Raw genomic sequence first — 18563 nt, forward strand, 5'->3', positions numbered from 1 at the left:
TTTTCACCAGTGTTTATACAGAACTTATAATATTTAATACACTGACACATGCCATTTTTTTTCATTTGTTCTTCATAACAATTTGATCCTCTCTTCTTTAGCCCCAAGGTCCAACTTTCACACCCTATTAATTTATTTAACTTTCATTTATAAGAATTTTCCTTCCCCTCTCCTCTTTTTAAAAACTTGTATGGTAATGTTTTTGATTACCTAGCTTTTAAATTATTTTAACAAGAATTTATTTAGTGACTTCTGACTGCATGTGGTAATGCCATTTTTCCTTGAATTAACATTAAATCACTTTTCTTGTGAGAATTTGGTGACACCTCCTTGAGATAATTATTTAATTGCAGGTTTGTCTGTTTTTTAAAAAATTCAGGATAATTAAATAGCAAGTAGAGTTACCAATGATGTTAGTGTGTCAGTAAATTCACAAGTACTTAAGGAACATGAACTTTCAAATTCATTTAAATTTCTATAAATTCTTGGGGGCTCTTTATCACTCAAGAACTTGAGCTGAGAATAATGAACTTGTCTGCTGTTGCCTTTCCCCTCCTGCACTTCCAATTCCAGAGGGAGCTCTGTCAACAGGTATCTTTCCAGCTTGGATCCCACAGCCATTGTTTCAGGGAGTCTTGCTAACATGTCACACACACACCCCATCCCCATACCCCTGCCCCTTGGTCCTTTTATTGAACTCATGGCAGAAATCACATCCCTGGATGAATCCAGGTATTAATCTTCTGAACTGCTCAACAGTGCTGAAGAAAATTGCACAACTGATCATATGGGAAGCACTGTGAAGTCATAGTCATTAGTTGTCTCTGTGCTTTACCACTGTGTGATAATGCTTCTTCTTTCTCTCTCCAGCTTACTCTCCTACTCCCTGTGTTAGCTATTCCAGACCTTCTCTTCAAATCCCCAGATTCCTTTCCTTCTTCCCTTTTACCAGATGATCTGGCCTTCTGTTTTATAGGGAAAATAGAGTCAGTGGAGTGGAACTGCCTCAGCTTCTTGCTATCCAATTTGCAGACATATGTACACCTGCTCCTGTCATTTCTTTCTTCCTATTATAGTACTAAAGGTCAGTTTCTGTCTGCACACTGGTTCCCAGCCCCTTGCTGGGAACCCTATGTGTGCTTTTTCATGCACAGATAACTGCACGTTTTTGTTTGGGTTCCTTCTAATCAATAATTAAATGTTATCAAGTCTCCTGCTTTTTACCAAAAGTCTTCAACCCTACTTTCCTGCAAGTTAATATACTATTTTTCCCTTGGTAGCCAAACTTGTTGAAAGTTTCCATATTCTCCTTTTTTCAAACTCCTCATTTCTCAGCTTAACACAAAAGATGTACAAGAATTGCTGGATACTTCTATTCCTCAGCTTGTGTCCTTAGCAGCGTTTAAACTTCCAACACTCTTTTGTTCCCTAGGTTTCTGCAAGAGCATACTCACCTCGTGGTTTCCTTTCTGTAAGTCTGGGTACTTCTCCGTAATCTCCTGTGTAAGCTCCTCTTCCTCAACCTGTGAAGTGTTGCGATCCCTTGTGGTTGTCCTAAAAACCTCTGTTCTTCTACTGCGCGCCCTTCCTGGGCAGTCTCAGTTGGCCCTGTGGCCTTCGTTATCTCCATGTCTTAATCTCACACATGTGTATCTTCAGTCCAGAGTTCACTCTTCTGAACTATGGCCTCATAAATTATCTGCCTGTTCAACACTGCCCCGTGGAACAAACACAGCATGTTCAAATTTGAACTCCTGCTATCTTCCTTCTCATGTCAGAAATCTGGAAGTCATTCTTGATTCTTCTCTCTTCCTTACTTCCTTATTCAACAAAGAGCCAGATCCTCTTGTCTTAGCCTCCTTAATCTTTCCCAGAATGAGACACATCTCTGCTCCCACTGCTCCCACTCTTGTCCTCCCGTTGTCATCTTTTGTTTAGCCACAGCAGGAGCTGTTTTCCCTTTCTCTAGTCATGACTCTCTAGTCCATTCCTCCATTACAGTCATAGTGTTCTTAAAAAACAGAAAAAATAAGATACCACATTTGTGACATTGCTTCCTAAAACTCCTTGATGGCTCCCCATAACCCTAGAATAAAATCCAGAATTCTCAATGAGACCCAATATGCTATGACCTGTTTACCTCTTGAGTTTCACCTTATGTGACAATCCCCTATACTGTAACCACATTGGACTCTCATTTTCTTAACCAAAAAAACCTCTTTGCTACTTCAGGGCCTTCATATTCTGCCTGAAATTTTCTCCCTCTCATTCTTTTGTCTGGCTGTTTCTTACTCACCTTTCACACCTCTGGTCAGACATCTCTTTCTGTAAGAAGTCTTGTTAAACCAACAAACTTGGTCAATAAACTACTTCATACAGTCTCGTGGCACCTTGCAGGAAGAAAGCTGGAATCAGCACTGTGTCAGCTTTGACAGCACCAACCCAGAGTGAAATATTGTTTTGGTAGTAGAGCTCTTATCACCTTGATTCTACCTCTATCCCACTGTGTCAGCCTCTCATGCCTAACTTCTTTACCTCCCATTCAGATAGCAATAATAATTCTTTGTACCTGTGTAGTGCTTTATTCTTTTCATATCACTTTATTTCCATATTTTCTATTGATCCTTAAAACAACCTGTAAAGTATCTAGGGTGGAAATGTTACCCCCATTTTATCAATGAGGAAACTAAGACTGTGAAAAAGATATAACTTAAGTTGGTCATTCTGAGTAACTGACTGTATTTCATATCTGCTCTGATAGTCTTTCCAATACACCATTTTGCAACATGAATAACACAAAAAACACATACCCAAAAAGAATTATTGAAAGACAAAGTGGTTTGACTTCATAAAACTCTTCAGTGAATACTTAATGTCTTCAATGTTAGTAAAAATACATATGTATTTCTTTAATATTCTAGCTTGAAATTCAGAATCATCCTTTTTTTGAATCACTCAGCTGGACCGACCTCATACAAAAGAAGATTCCACCACCATTTAATCCAAATGTGGTATGTATATCTAAATTTTTCTTTGTAAAATGGTGACTTGTAGACCTGAAGCTCATCATAACTTTAGCAATAGCTCTCAATATCTAACCTGAATGAAACTGCATCAGTACCTAAATATTTGTAAAATATGTCACTCAGGGTTGCCCATTACAACCAATAACTTCAAGACGACCAGTAAAATTATAGTTATACTGGATTGACAAAATTGTCTTTCAGCACAGTAACTGTGAAGTGTTTCTTTGGAGCATGTATAAGAAAGGGATGAATTCAATGGGTTTAAAAAAATGCAAATTAAAGTAACTGTGAGGTATTATTTGCATACCTACAAGTCAGCATTTTATGTAACACACATGTACAGTTTTTTCTAGATTGATATAAAACTAGGTACATGCAAACATTATTAATAATGTAAATTGTTATATCCTTTCTGGAAAAGTAAGATAGTATTATAAAAATGTTCATGTGAGCTTGAATTGTTAAATCTACTGATGCAAACATTTTACCCAATGAATTTTAAGCAGAAAGCCACATCAAAGACATGTACAGTATTAAAAATGTAAATTTTGGGGGAATAAATATAAAACAGGGAAATTGTTAATAATCACCAATGAAAGTGTTACTGATAGTAGTTTTCTGTATATAGGCATGTATACTTTTTATGCATTATAGTATATAATTTTATTCCTCACATAGGCTACCATGTTACTATTACTACTATTCTTAATATATATAGGTTTTATAAATGAAGAAACTCAGAGATGTCACATAGCTGGATTAAAAACTAGTAGAGCAAGGATTCAAATCTGCCTGATTCCAGAATCATTATGCTCTATTTCCTTTTCTTGTTAAGTAAATAATGATAATAATAAATATAAAAATGAGCAGACACTTGAAAAATCCTTACAATGTTAAATAAAAGCATGGAAATTATAAGTTTTGTGAGTTATGACTGTGGCAATGAAAGTAGCAGATAAGGACTGGAAGAAAATAAAAACCAAGATTGTTTTGGGGTTGCAGGATCACAGGTAATTTGTTTTTTGTTTATCCAAACTTTTTTGGTATTTCTGTGAAACTCAAGTATTTTTTTAGTAAATTAGAGCAGGATAAAGAGATCTCTTCAGAAATCTGTTTACTCAGATTTTGTTGTAATATTAGTTTCAGTACATAGCTTATATTAATTATTAGGTATGATGTACATCTGTAAATATGGCAGTATTTATAGATTAACTTATTTTCATATAGCTCATCCAGAAGTGACTTCATTAAGGACAATTTCCATCCCTAATTTTTAGAGTTTGCTGTAGGAACCTATAACCTTTAAGAATTATTTTCTTTTCTTTATATTGAGAGCTGTACTGCGTTAAGTTATCCAAATAAATGTGTTGTCAAGTACATTAGAGAGGTAGGGACTTATAAGGAACATTGGAGATGGAAACAGTGTTGACTTCAGCATCAGATACCTCTGTGTTTGGATCCCTGCTCTTCTATGTCTAATTAATTATAACTTTTACAATACCCATAATCAAGGAACCATAAGAGACAAAAAAATTGGTGAATTTGACCACATACAATTTAGAAATATCTGAGGAAAATTTCCTCCACACCTAAAGCATTCTTATAAGTCAATATGAAAAAAAGACAAGTGACCAGTAGAAACATGGACAAAAGACATAAAATATACAGTTACAGAAAAATAAATACAGATGGCTTTTAAATATACAGAGCGATGTTCAAACTCACTGAAACTTGAAGAAGTGTAAAATAAAACTTAACAGATTACCATTTTTCACCTAACAGGTTAACAAAGATCAAAAAGTTCACTGGAATATGATGAAGTAGATATTTTCTCTCATACTGTTCTCAATACTTGTACCCGTTTACTTCCCCAGCAACAATACTATGAAATAGTGTTGTTATTTTCCACATAATATGAATGAGTTAATTTAGGCACAGAAAAACTTAATTTGCCCGAAGTTTAACATTACAGAAGTAGAGTCTGGGCTAAGGCACTATGGAGACAGCCGCCACTCACTCTTCATGTGCACCATCCAGTCCTCCCAGGCAGCACTAGCCACAGCCATAAGAGCATTCACAAGATATTTATAAAGTCAAGTAAAAGAGCATTTGGCATCATTTATCGAGCACCTTCTGTATGTCAGATTCTGGGAATTTTATGTGTTCACATATCAGATCCTCCCAACAGCCTCAGGCAGTAGTGTTCTTATTTCTTATTTTACAGTAGAGGAAACAAACTCACAGAGAAAGGCAATTTTTATAAAGAATCATTACAGCTAGAAGTATCACAGCCAACATTCAAACCTTAGTCTTATTCCAGAACCCATGCTTCTAGGGCTATATGTAGAATGTGACATTTTTTACATATACATAAATATAATTTCTAGCATTCTTTTTCCTCTTTTGGTGAATTTCTCACGTGGAAGGATATAGCATTCTGGGTTTCTTTGGTCTCTGCTCTGTTTGTAGGCCTACAGACTAACTGTATCCTTGGCTTATAATATCTGCTCTGAATCCCTATCTGTTCACCTCAGTTATACTTGATGACTTTAACATTTTAAAGATTCCTTTCCCTTTAGGGAAGAGATAACCTAGAGTTTCAGGAATGGGCTTTAAGAGTGAATCACCTGCAAACCCTGATTCTGGGGAGAGAATATGGAAGCTCTGTCCCCTGTCTCTTTCATTGGTCTCTTCTTGAGTTGTATCCTTTATAATAAAACTGTAAATGCAAAAAGAAAGAGTGAATTACCTGAATTTGTATCCCAATTTTTATCTGTAAATGCATTGGAATGGGAGGGCCAATTAGTTTCTATCAGATTAGTAAAGGAAGGTTAAGAAACGCTGCCTTCAGGCAGCCACCATGCTTCATTTCCCAGGTACCTGGCCACCTTAGGCCCCCAGAGCTAAGGATTACGTATAGCTGGATGCATATAGCTGGGTGCTTAATGGCCTCTCTAGCACCAAGAAGAACACACTGTTCACAATTCTACTTACACCCCTTCATTCCTTCATCATGAGGCTTCACCTACCCAGAATGAAAAACTGTATAGGCAGGCATTTTATGGAAGCTGAAATACAAAATGCTATCCTGAAAACCTATGTGAGCCCCTTTTCTAAACTTAGAAGTGATGATGGTTAGAGAGAAAGGGTGCCTTTGCAGTTGCAGGGCCTGAGATTCAAATTAACATAGGTAAGTACTTTCTATGCTAGCTTTCCTTACCCTTACCTCTGCTCACAAGAACCTTAACTATTAGAAGGACAGACAGTCTCACCTAAACAATTAAAGTCAGGAAAAGCAGAAAATGTTTCAAAGAAATGATGAAGTAGGAAGACATCTAAACTTGCCAGGAATAAATATACAAATTCATAAAGTGGTTTTAACAAAGGACTAAATTAATGGGAATAAAAAAGAAACTAAGGTGAATAATAGTGTGCTTTTGATGTTTTAGGCAGGACCAGATGATATCAGGAACTTTGATGCAGCATTTACAGAAGAAACAGTTCCGTGTTCTGTGTGTGTGTCTTCTGACTATTCTATAGTGAATGCCAGTGTACTGGAGGCAGATGATGCCTTTGTTGGTTTCTCTTATGCACCTCCTTCAGAAGACTTATTTTTGTGAACAGTTTGCCATCCAGAAGCCATCGAGCAAATATAAGCCTATGGATGAGACTGAAACTCCTGTTTTGTGCATATATTCAAATATGTTTAACTAGTGCCTCATTTTACATGTAATGTTAAAAACTATGAAAAATGTATTTTCTGCTGTATGCAAGAAAATAGGGCATTTCAAAGAGCTAAGTTTTGAATTAAAATTCGTATTCTTGTTTATTAGGCTTATTTTTAAACAGAAATTTTAAAAGCTATTGTTCTTAGCTTAACCTATTTTTAAAGAAAACTTTTTTGCTAATGACTGTTCTTTCCCTGTAAGTTTACACGAACATCTACTGAAGATAGATTGTTCCTCAACAGTCTGTGTCAGTTCAGTTAACATATATTAATGCCTTTGTAACTGTCTACTTTGACCTTTGTTCTCAGATCAGATCTATGCAATTGGTACATGGTTGTTTAAGAAGAAACCGTATCTTTCCATAATAAATCACTATTTGACGTAACTAATTCTTGGTAGGATTAAAATGTAAAAACATAGTTAACACATTGGCTGCTAATTAATGCTTTGAATAAGTGTTCATTCTGTAGATCAAATTAAGAAGTACAAAAGGAAATACTTTGCTTTTGAAATTTCAATTCAAATTTGTGAATTAGTGTTCCTTTGCAGAAAAAGTAAGAGTTTAATAGTTACAAATTTGAGTATTCCCAAAGATCTGCAAGGTACTGCTGGATATTTTTTTAGGTGGTGCCAAAAATGAATGTCTCTATGTTATGTATTTATATTATAAATACATTCTATTTATGTTCCTTTTGGTCTTTTGAATGTTTAATATATTGCTAAGTAGGTCTAAACCTTGGTATTTGTTTTTTACAAATAGCTATTCAAAACTGTCTTACTAACTGGTTAAGTGTAAAATACTGAGCTTTCTAGAGCATTTACCTACTTGGGAATTAAAAAGTAGAAGAGCAAATTCTGGGTCAGTATAAATGTATTTCACTACAATGTAACAGAAGTTAAAAATAATTCAGGTAAATGCATGGTCAGTATCTTAGCAAAAAGACAGGCAACTGGCCTTAAAATCATACTGACAACCAACCAACTTGTGTACTTGTAATTGTGAAAGAGAATAACTACAGAAAAACTGAAAAAGAATGCTTATCTTGGAATTCTGATTCTTGGTTTAGCATAGAGATTTTTCAAGTCATGTTGGAAACATTATGGAAGAGTTTAGTGACCAAGTTTAGGTTCTTCAAGAATAAGCATTCTTTCCATGTATTTTATCCTAAGAAAGAAATCACAAGAGCATTTCATACCAACACCCTTTAGCTTAAAAATGTTCAGCTGAGTGGGAGGAGGGGAGTGTGCTTTTGTTAGATTAATAATATTTGCATCCAATACACTGAATCTTCCTTTAGAGGTAAGACTTTAATAGTGACACTGTAAATATTTGCTTTATTGGCACTACTGTAAGTTCTGCTCTTACACAAAGCTCTTTGGTGATTATGAAGCAAAATAAAAACTATAATTTCATGTATGATTTTGTTTTTTACTCACCTACTTCTTAATTAAACTGTCAGAGGTTAAAGTGCAATATCATATATTTTTAAGAACAAATTTAAAATAGAATATTGCTGTTTCTCAGCAGAGGAAATACAAGTCTTACATAATATAATAAAACTAGCAAAAAGATTAATGATCTTCTAATGTCTGTTATTATTTTTAATTAAAATTGGTGTTTGTTCCAGTAGTCATTACAGAAATTAATTTATATGTGTGAGGGATAGAAGTATCAAATTTTGACTAGATATTTGGACACATTTGAAATTACTATATTATCCTAGGTGACATGTTTAATATTCAGGGAATAGAATCTCTTTGAAATTTTAAGTTTATCTTTTCTCTCATAGCATGATAAGTCACTTAGGAAAATATATGCTCTTTGAATAGTTCAACCATTTCATGGTTTGCCAAAATAAACTCCAGAGGTCGAAATGAAGAATCCCTTAACATTCTTCATGTTACTTATACCTCTTATCTTATTGCTTATGGTAATTCACAGGGCTTCCTGGCCATTGTTACATTTGAACACTGAAAATTAACAAAATTTTGACATACCTGGGGAAAGGTGCTAACCAGTGTTAGCTGGGAGCAAGTGCTCTATTCAAAATTTTTATATGCTAAAATAATTTTTGAATTTAAGGTATTTACACTGAGAGCTAACAAACACTGTTGGATATAATTTCAGCAATGGTAAGCATTTGAAAGGTGGTTTAAATATTTGAAATATTTGTTACTATAAAATTTATTATCACCAGTATCTTTTATCATGCCTGTAACTAGTATAGTGATTATTCATAGACATAATATTATAATACTAGACACAGATATTTTGTGAGTTGTTCTTTTGTATATCACATATATCATAGACTGTATGAATGTATGAAAAGTGGCAGTGAGTATGTAGGACTTTTTTTGGAAATATTGAAATGATTTTTTCAATAAAATGTATTAAAATTGATAACTTAATCCTCATATATGACTTTGGAAGTTAGCTATATATTTGGCATGGGATTTTCTGCCACTTGCCTTTAAAGGCAGTTTTTTACTTTTGTTCATTTTTACTGATCGTTCCACATCCCAAAGTAATTGTTCATTTATATGAAACCTGAAAGTGTACATAGATGAGATTCAGATGGCTTGAGTACCTTGAAATGATATGCTAAGTTTTGTGTGTAAGTGAAATCAACTTGGGGCAGGGAGTGCTACAACTTTGTTCACATGTTCAGAAGGATCCCCTGCTATAAAAAGTTGGGGTTTCTTCTCTGCTGCTTTGGTTCTCCTTTATTCACCTAATATTACAAGAACTCATTCTCTGGCTTTCCTTAAAGCATTCCAATTGCAGGTTTATGTAATTTATCATTTTTGGTGTTTTACCAATATTGTATAATCACCCATTTGTATCATTTAAACATATTCCTTAGTAGTTAAAAGGACACCCACACAAAAGTATTTATTTCATCATTTCTTTACATCATACCCATTTTACAGAGGTAATTAAGTCAGAAAGAAATACAGCTCTCTCAAAATGTAACGTTTTAGTAATTTACCCAAAGTCAAGGTAGAATAATTGAAAGCAATATTACACAAAAAGCCGATAGAGAACTAGAAGTATCAGAGTAATAGCAGGGAAGTAGCCAAAGGATCCTAGAAATAAAGTTATTTTTACAGATTGTACTGAAAATGATGAATGACCATATGAATCTTAAGGCAACTGTGTAAATCATTCTACATAATCCTCCTCCTTAGTGGAAAAACCAGATTCACTTGGTAATTTTACAAATCTTGCATTCAGGTATGACTTAGAAGTTTTTACTGTAAATTTTCTTTTGCAGGAGTATCTTATAGATTCATAATTTCCTTCTAATATATTTTCAGCATTTTCATTTTATTAGGGAGATATTTCTATTTCATTTTAGTCAAAACTTTGTGGGAATCTACAGTGACTTCCAATATTTAAATGTTCTATGTTTTATTAGTTAACTCATAATTCAGAAGGTTTATGTGTAGTAAAACAGACCTACTCAAATGGTCAAATTTGATCTTTGTGTGTGGGATTTTCTTCAGTTTTTTCTAGATAGTAGTTAATATAGTTATGCTGTATTGAATTTTTCTTATGCCTCAGTGGTAGTAATAATGCAAAACTTACAGCTTACTTTGTTAATGATACATTTATGTTGAACACTAACAATTTACTTTAGAAAGATATCCTAGTGATATGCTTCAGTTAGATATCAAAAGCCAAGCTTTGCATTTGTCAAAACTCATGAATTTGATACTTAAGAGCTATGCACTTTGCTATATTATACCTCAATGAAAAGCATTAAAAACTGAAGTCAGCTATATATATAATGCAAAAATAAAATATAAATAATTCATAATATTACCATCTTAAGAGAAGCAGCTGAGCAATTTTACCACATTACATATAATGAGAAATTTGGAAGAAGGAAAGGAAAATTACGGGGAGGAAGAGGTGGAAATTACATAACCTGAGCAATATTAAGTACACAATAATGTATGTCAGGACTTCATCTTCCAGTTCCACATGTAAGGAAGTTTAGAAGTTGCTGAGGTAAAAGCTTACCAGACTGAAACATCAATGAGTCTTCTTGGGTAGAGAAGATACACAGGGCATACTGCTGCCCCAAAGACTAGATGGAGATGGGCAAATGTAGGAGTTTGCAGCTTAGTGGATCAGAGTCTCATGACAACCATGGGAGCTAGTGCAGGGGTAGGAAAGCCAGAACTGTTTTGACAAATTGCTGAAGGCTAAGTGTAGACAACTCAGAATTCAAAGTCCAGGGGGGTCCAGTCATAGGAATCCTAAAAATTTTGTGAGATTTACCTCTGGAGTTCAACCAGCTTCTCACAATAAACATTGGGGGGAAATGCCCTTGTGCTTCCAGCAAGAGGAGGGAAAAGAACCATTCTGAAGTTTGTCCCAGAGCTCTCTTAATACCTGCCCTCAAGAGAAACTAGGTAACCAGACCCTGACCTGCAAGAGTTTAATCAGAGTCTGACATGAAGGAAGAAAGTACCCGACTCCAGTCAGTTTGAGTCTTCCATGTGGAAGGAGGGAAATGGCCAACTCCACTCCACCTGAGCCATCCTGTCCCAGCTAAGGAAGGAGAAAAATACAGAAACACACTGTTCACATTCCAGAGGCACAGGCTCACTAAAAGACTTGAGACCTAATCAAGACTATAAAACTTCACCTCCCACCACATTTCTAAAAGTCTATTTACAGCAGTTCCTCATAACCACTACATCATGTCTGGCTACCGAGAAAAAATTACAAGGCATACTAAAAAGGCAGGAAACACAATTTGAAGAGACAGAGCATGAAGCAGACATGACAAGGTTGTTGGAATTATCAGAGGGAGGTTAGAACAACTGTGACTGTTGTGTTAAGGGCCCTAATGAATAAAGCAAGAACAACTGGGCAGTGTAAGCAGAGAGATGAAGATCTTGAGAAAGAACCAAACATTTCTGGGGATAACTAATGAAGAATGTCTTTGATGAGCTCATTAGTGTACTGGACATGCCTAATGAAAGTCTCAATAGAAACCTCCAAAATAGAAAAGAGAACAAAGACTGAAAAAAAAATCCAGAATATGCAAGGACTGTGGACAACTACACAGGGTATACACATAATGGAAATACCAGAGGGAGATGAGAGAAAAGAACAGAAGAAATACTTGAAGCAATAATGACAGAATTTCCTCTAATAAATGTCAGACACTAAAGTACTAACACAGGAAGCTCAGAGAACATCAAACAGGATAAATGTCCACCCAAATATACCTAGGCATATTATTTTCAAACTACAGCAAATAAAAGATAAAAAGTCCTGAAATAAACTGGAGGAAAATAATCACCTTACCTATAGAGGAACAAAGATAAGAATTACATCTGACTTCTCAGAAATGATACAAGCATAAGAGAGTGGAGTAAAATATTTAAAATGTTGAGAGAAACCCCTCCCATCAACCTAGAATTCTGTACCTGTGAAATTATCCTTCAAAAGTGAAGGAAATATATTTTCTCAGACAAAAATTGAGGTAATTTATTGCTAGTAAATGTGCCTTGCAAGAAATGTTAAAAGAAGTTCTTCGGAAATAAGGAAAATAATAGATTAGGTAAAAAAACTCAGATCTATATAAAGAAAGAGCATCAAAGAAGGAATAAATGAAGGTAAAATAAAAACTATTAATTGATCTAACAAGTAATTGTTCAAAATAATAGCAATAATGTATTTCATTATGTATGCTTATATATAAGTATGTTTGTGTATGCTTTTATATAAATGACACCAATGATACAAGGGAAGGAGGAAATAAGACTATTTTGTTCTTATAAGGTACTCACTAAGGAAATTAACCATACTGTGAAGCATTATAGTGTTATTTGAAAGAACTTGGATTAGTTATACTTGTGTATTGCAAACTCTAGGGCCATCACTAAACAGAGTGGGGAAATTGTAACTGATATCCTAAGAAAGGAGAAAAAATGGAATCAGCTAAAATCACAAAAGCTAGAAAGAGAATAAAAGACAGAAACAAGTAAAAAAAAGCAAATAGAAAACAGTAACAAATATGGTAGATATTAGCCCAACTATATCAATTATCACTTTGAACATAAATGGTCTAAACTCATCAATTAAAAGAGATTGTCAGTGTGGATCAAAAAACAAGGTTCAACTATATGTTGTCTATAAGAAATCCACTTTAAATATAAAGATACATATGTATTAAAAGTAAGTGGAGAAAAGTGTTCCACCAAAAGAAAACAGAAGTAGCTATGTTAATTTCAGACGGAACAGACTTCAGAATAAAGAAAGTCAATGGATAAACAAGGACTCTACATAATGATAAAGGAGTCAATTCTCTAAGAAGACGCCAATCCTTAATGTGTCTGCACCTAACAAAAAAGCATCGAACTACATTAGGCAAAAACTGATAGAACTGCAAGGAAAGATAGATGAATCCACTGTCAGTTGGAGACTTCAACACCCCTCTCTCAGAAATGGACAGATCCAGCAGACAGAAAATCAGGACATAGTTGAACTCATAGTTGAACTCCATCAAGCAACTGGATATAATTGACCTCTGTAGACAACTTAACCTAATAATGCCAGAATGAACATTCTCCTGAAGCTCACATGGATCATTTGCCAAGATAGACCAAATTCTATCCATATTACAAGATAGGCCATAAAACACATCTTAACAAATGTAAAAGTATAGAAATCATATGTCTGCTCTAAAACCACAATGGCATTAACCTAGTAAACAGAAAGATAACTGGAAAATCCCCAAATACATGGAGATTAAACACACTGTAAATAACAAATAGGTCAAGGAGAAATCTCAAGAGAAATTTAAAAATATTTTGAACTAAATGAAAATGAAAATACAACTTATCAAAATTTGTGGCATATGGTGAAAGTGCGTATAATGAAACATTGAATGTATAAGAAAAGAGGAAAAATCTACAATAATCCAAGTTTCTGCCTTAGGAAACAGGAAAATCACAAATTAAATCCGAAGTAAGAAGAAGAAAAGAAATAATAATTAAAGAAGTCATTGAAATTGAAAACAGGAAATCACTAGAGGAAAATCAATAAAACAAGCTGGTTCTGTGACAAGACCGATAAAATCAGTAAGACTCTAGCCAGGCTAAGAAAAAGAGAAGACACCAATTACTATCAGAAATGAAAAAGAGGACATCACTACATATCCCAAAGACCTTAAAAGGATAAGAGGGGAATATTATGAACAACTCTATGTCCACAAATTTGATAACCTAGATAAAATGGACCAATTCCTTAAGCAACACAGTCTGCCAAAACTGAGAAAAAGACAATCTTAATAGGCCTATATCTATTAAAGAAATTGAATCAATAATTAAACTTCCAAAACAGCACCAGACACAGGTAGATTCAGTAGTGAATTCTACCAAACATTTAAGGAAGAAATTATACGAATTCTCTATAATCTTTCAAGAGATAGAAGTACAGGAAACATTTCCTAACTCATTCTATGAAGTCAAGATTACCAAAACCAGACAATGAATGACATTACAAGAAAACTACAGACCAATATATTGGTGGTGTACATTCCCATGAACATAGATGCAAAAATTCTCAACAAAATCTTAATAAACTGAGTCAAAGTATTAAAAGAACTATACATGGCTGGGTGGGATTTATTCCAGGTATGTAAGGCTGGTTCAACACTAAAAAATCTGATTAGGAAGAAGGCAAGGATGTCTCTTCTCATCACTCCTTTTCAATATCATTCTGCAAGTACTAGCCAAGCTAATGCAATAAGAAAACAAGTATATAGATAGGGGAGAAAAAAATAAACTGTTTGCAAATGACATGATCATCTGTAGAAAATCCAGTAGAATCAACAACAGCAGTTCTGGAACAATAAGTGATTACAGCAAGACTGTAGGATACAAGGTTAGTATACAAAAGTCAGTCACTTTCTTATATACCAGCAATAAACAAGTGAAATTTGAAATTAAAAACTTAGTACCACTAACATTAGTACATCCCAAATATTAAATAGGTAGAATGATAACAAACTATGTACAAGATCTATATGAGGAAAACTATAAAACTCTTAGTGAAAAATCAAAGAACTAAATAAATAGGAAGATATTCCAAGGGTATGGATAGGAAGACAGTATTTTGTCAAAATGTCTTGATCTATAGATTCTACATGATTCCAATCAAGATCTCAGCAAGTTACTTTGCACGTATCAACAAACTGATTCTAAACTTTATATGGAGAGACAAAAGACTCAAAATAGCCAACACAATATTGAAAGAGAAGAACAAAATTGGAGGACTGACACTACCTGATTTCAAGACTTACTACAAAGCTACAGTAATTAAGACAATGTGGTATTGGCAAAAGAGTAGACAAATATATCAATGGAACAGAACAGAGAGCCCATAAATAGTCAACTGATATTCACAAAGGAATAAAGGCAATAAAATGGATCAAAGGTAGTCTTTTCAACAAATGGTGCTGGAACAACTGGACATCCACATGGGAAAAAAATAAGTCTAGAGAGAGACTTTACACCTTAACAAAAATGAACTCAAAATGGATTACAGATCTAAATGAAATACAAAACTATAAAACTCCTAGAAGATAGCATGAGAAAAATCTAGATAATCTTGGGAATGTTGATGTTTTTAGATATAACACCAAAGGCACAATACATGAAAGCAATAATTTGTAAGCTGGACTTCATTAAAATTTAAAAATTTTACTTTTCAAAAGACTGTCAAGAAAATGAAAAGACAAGCTACACAAAACATTTGCAAAAGACATATCAATAAAAACCTACACACAGATGTTTATAAGCAGCTTTATTCATAACTGCACAACTTAGAAGCAACCAGAATGTTCTTCAGTAGATGAATAGATAAATATACTCTGGTACATCCAGACAATGGAATTTTATTCAACTCTAAAAAGAAATGACGTATCAAGCCATGATAATACATGGAAGAAATTAAAGTGCATATTACTAAGTAAAATAAACCAATCTGAAAGGATACACACTCTGATTCCAAGTATGTGATGTTCTGGAGAGAGCAAAACTACAGAGACAGTAAGAAGATTAGCGGTTGGTAGGGGAAGAGTGAATAGACACAGTACAAAGGATTTTTAGGGCAGGGAAAATACTGTATGAGACCATAATGGTAGATACATGTCCTTCTACATTTGTTCAAACACAAAGAATGTACACCACCAAGAGTAAGCACTAATGTAAACAATGGACTTCGGGTGATGATGTGTTAATGTACGTTCACCAGTTTTAACAAATGGGCCACTCCAGTGAGCAATAGGCAGAAGCTATGCATATATGGAGGCAGGGAATATATGGGAATTCTCTATACCTTCCACTCAATTTTGCTGTGAATCTGAAACTGTTCTAAAATGATTAAATCTTATAAAAAGAAGAAGGCATGACAGCTGGTCCCATGTAGTTGCTGGAAGAGAGAAAAAAGTGAGTGAGAATGAAAGGAGAAGGGACTTTGAACAGTCCTCTCCCACACCACCACCCCCTAAATACAAAAATTAAGGTAAATCTATCAGTTGGTAAGTACTGATCTTTATAAATCTGTCCAACAGTCTATGCGAATATACCTAAAAATTATTGCTTCTTGCCATAGTAGTTTTACACATTGGATATTTACTTAAAATTTTCAGACTATTGAGAAGTTCCTAGTTCTCAACCTACCACTGAAAATTTGTGATGTTCAGTGATTCTTTGTAGTGATAAAGCACTGTTAAGTATTTCCAGCAATGCAACAAGCAATGAAATTTTGACTTTAGATAATTACTCTCATTTTCAGTGAGTTTGCATTATGAGGTAATGCATTACATAGCTAAGGAGTGCTATTCTTATGTCTAACATACTTTAAGGGATGTATTAAATACATAAAAATCTATTAGAAAATTTTACTGGCCTAAATTGATATAAAAGTCCACCATTACTTTGGCATGGAAATGATTTGTTACAGTTAACTGATTTATCAAAACTTTAAAATATGTGAGTACCTTTTTTAAAAATTGATTCTACTTTCAATACAAGGCCCATCACCAGATCATAGCCTAGTTCTTCCCATCTAAAACAATATGACCACAAAATTGTACTACAGTATAAGACAGTTTTAACAGCCATTTGCTGTTGCAGATTGACTACTTCAGCAAAGCATTTTCCTCACCTTACCACTAATAGATTATATCGCTGCAAAGAAAGAAACTCTGAGGTATATTATCAACACTATAATATATTGAAAGTGATGGTCTTAATTACTCTTCCATGGAAAGTGGTCCAACTCTCCACCCCTTGAATCTTTCCACCCATGCAATACAGCAGCACTGATAACTACCAAGTAATACTAATGGGGATGGAGTCAGCACAACTTTTAAGTTTTGGGGGTTTTGTTTGGTTTTGTTTTTTGGGGTTTTTTTTGGTAACAGCTTTATTGTGATTTAATTCACATACCATGCAATTCACCCATTTAAAGTGTATAATTCATTGGCTTTTAGTTTATTCAGAGTTGTGCACAATCAATTCTAGAACATTTTCATCACTTCAAAAAGAAACCCTGTATGGATGGATAAACAAAATATGCTATATACGTACAGTAGAATATTATTCAGCCTCAAAGTTCGGACATGCTACAACATGGATGAACCTTAAAGACATTTTGCTAAGTAAAACGAGCCACTCACAAAAAGACAAGTACTGTATGATTCCTCTTAAATAAGGTACCTAGAGTAGTCAAATTTATGGAGACAGAAAGTAGAATGGTGGTTGTTATGGGCTGATAAGAGGGCAGCAGAATGGGGAGTTACTATATTTGAATACAGTTTCAGTTTGGGAAGATGAAAACGTTCTGGAGATGGTTGGTGGTGAGGTTCCACAATGTGGATGCACTTAATGGTCAATTTTATGTTATGTATATTTAACTACACTTTTTTAAAAAAGAAAAAGAAATCCCATTCCCATTAGCAGGCACTTTCCATTTCTCCTCAAGCCCTAGGCAACCAATAACCTACCTTATCTCTGTACAGATTTGCCTATTCTGGATATTTCACATAAATGGAATCATAATATTTGTTTGGCCTTTTGTGTCTGGCTTTTGCTTTGCATAGTGTTTTCAAGCTCAATGATGTTGCAAATATTAATACCCATTCCTTTTTATGACCAGTATGCAGCTGTACATTTTACTCCCCAGTTGTGTACACTTTTTGGCTATTATGAATAATACTATGAACATTCGTGTGTAAGTTTTAATTTGAACATAGTTTTAAATTATCATATTACTTGTAATACCTAAAGCATAGCATGAAATTGTTGGGTCATATTGTAACTCCATGTCTTCGTCTTTGATGTAGTCCGGGTGTATTTCCCAAATTAACTACCATTTTGCATTCCCACCAGGAGAGTTTTTTCTAATCTTTTTAAAAACAAACGGACATCCTTGGGCTGTGATAAGGAAAACTAAAGGCCTTGCAGGGTGGGAGCACGCATGACTAAATTAAATAGGTTGGAGGGCAGGTGGTCTAGACACTCTGGCGACTGGGACCCCAAGGATCCCGGCAGTCCCCGCGCCTCCAACGGCAGGAGAGGCGCGCATGCGCCGACGGTCTTCCTGCTTCCAGCTCCAGGCGGCGCGTGACTTGTGGAACTCTCCGGGTGCGACGTGGGTGTCACTGCACTGCTGGGTTGGGGTCCGCGCCCCTGACGTTAGCACTGTGGGTGGGAGGGATCCTGGATCCCAGGGTGTGAGGCGGGATTATCCGCTTTGGTTGTGAGGTGTCTTCCTGCT

The 18563-nt window shown here is 34.7% G+C and overlaps 2 protein-coding genes across 4 annotated transcripts in view; both read left to right on the plus strand.

Annotated features, from left to right (window-relative positions):
• SGK3 (serum/glucocorticoid regulated kinase family member 3) overlaps positions 1-8171 on the plus strand; it is a 137705-nt gene extending 129534 nt beyond the window's left edge. For all 3 annotated transcript variants that reach the window (XM_036998072.2, XM_017677326.3, XM_073229608.1), the window contains 2 exons: positions 2922-3011; positions 6476-8171. In XM_036998072.2, the coding sequence (XP_036853967.2) occupies positions 2922-3011; positions 6476-6646 (261 nt within the window). In that variant the 3' untranslated portion in view covers positions 6647-8171. The remainder of the gene's footprint in view (positions 1-2921; positions 3012-6475) is intronic.
• MCMDC2 (minichromosome maintenance domain containing 2) overlaps positions 2922-18563 on the plus strand; it is a 57545-nt gene continuing 41903 nt past the window's right edge. Inside the window, exon 1 of the mRNA XM_073229607.1 lies at positions 2922-3011. The gene's annotated coding sequence lies outside the window, so the exon portion shown is untranslated. The remainder of the gene's footprint in view (positions 3012-18563) is intronic.

This window comes from Manis javanica, chromosome 2 (genome assembly GCF_040802235.1).
Source record: "Manis javanica isolate MJ-LG chromosome 2, MJ_LKY, whole genome shotgun sequence".
Lineage (NCBI taxonomy): Eukaryota > Metazoa > Chordata > Mammalia > Pholidota > Manidae > Manis > Manis javanica.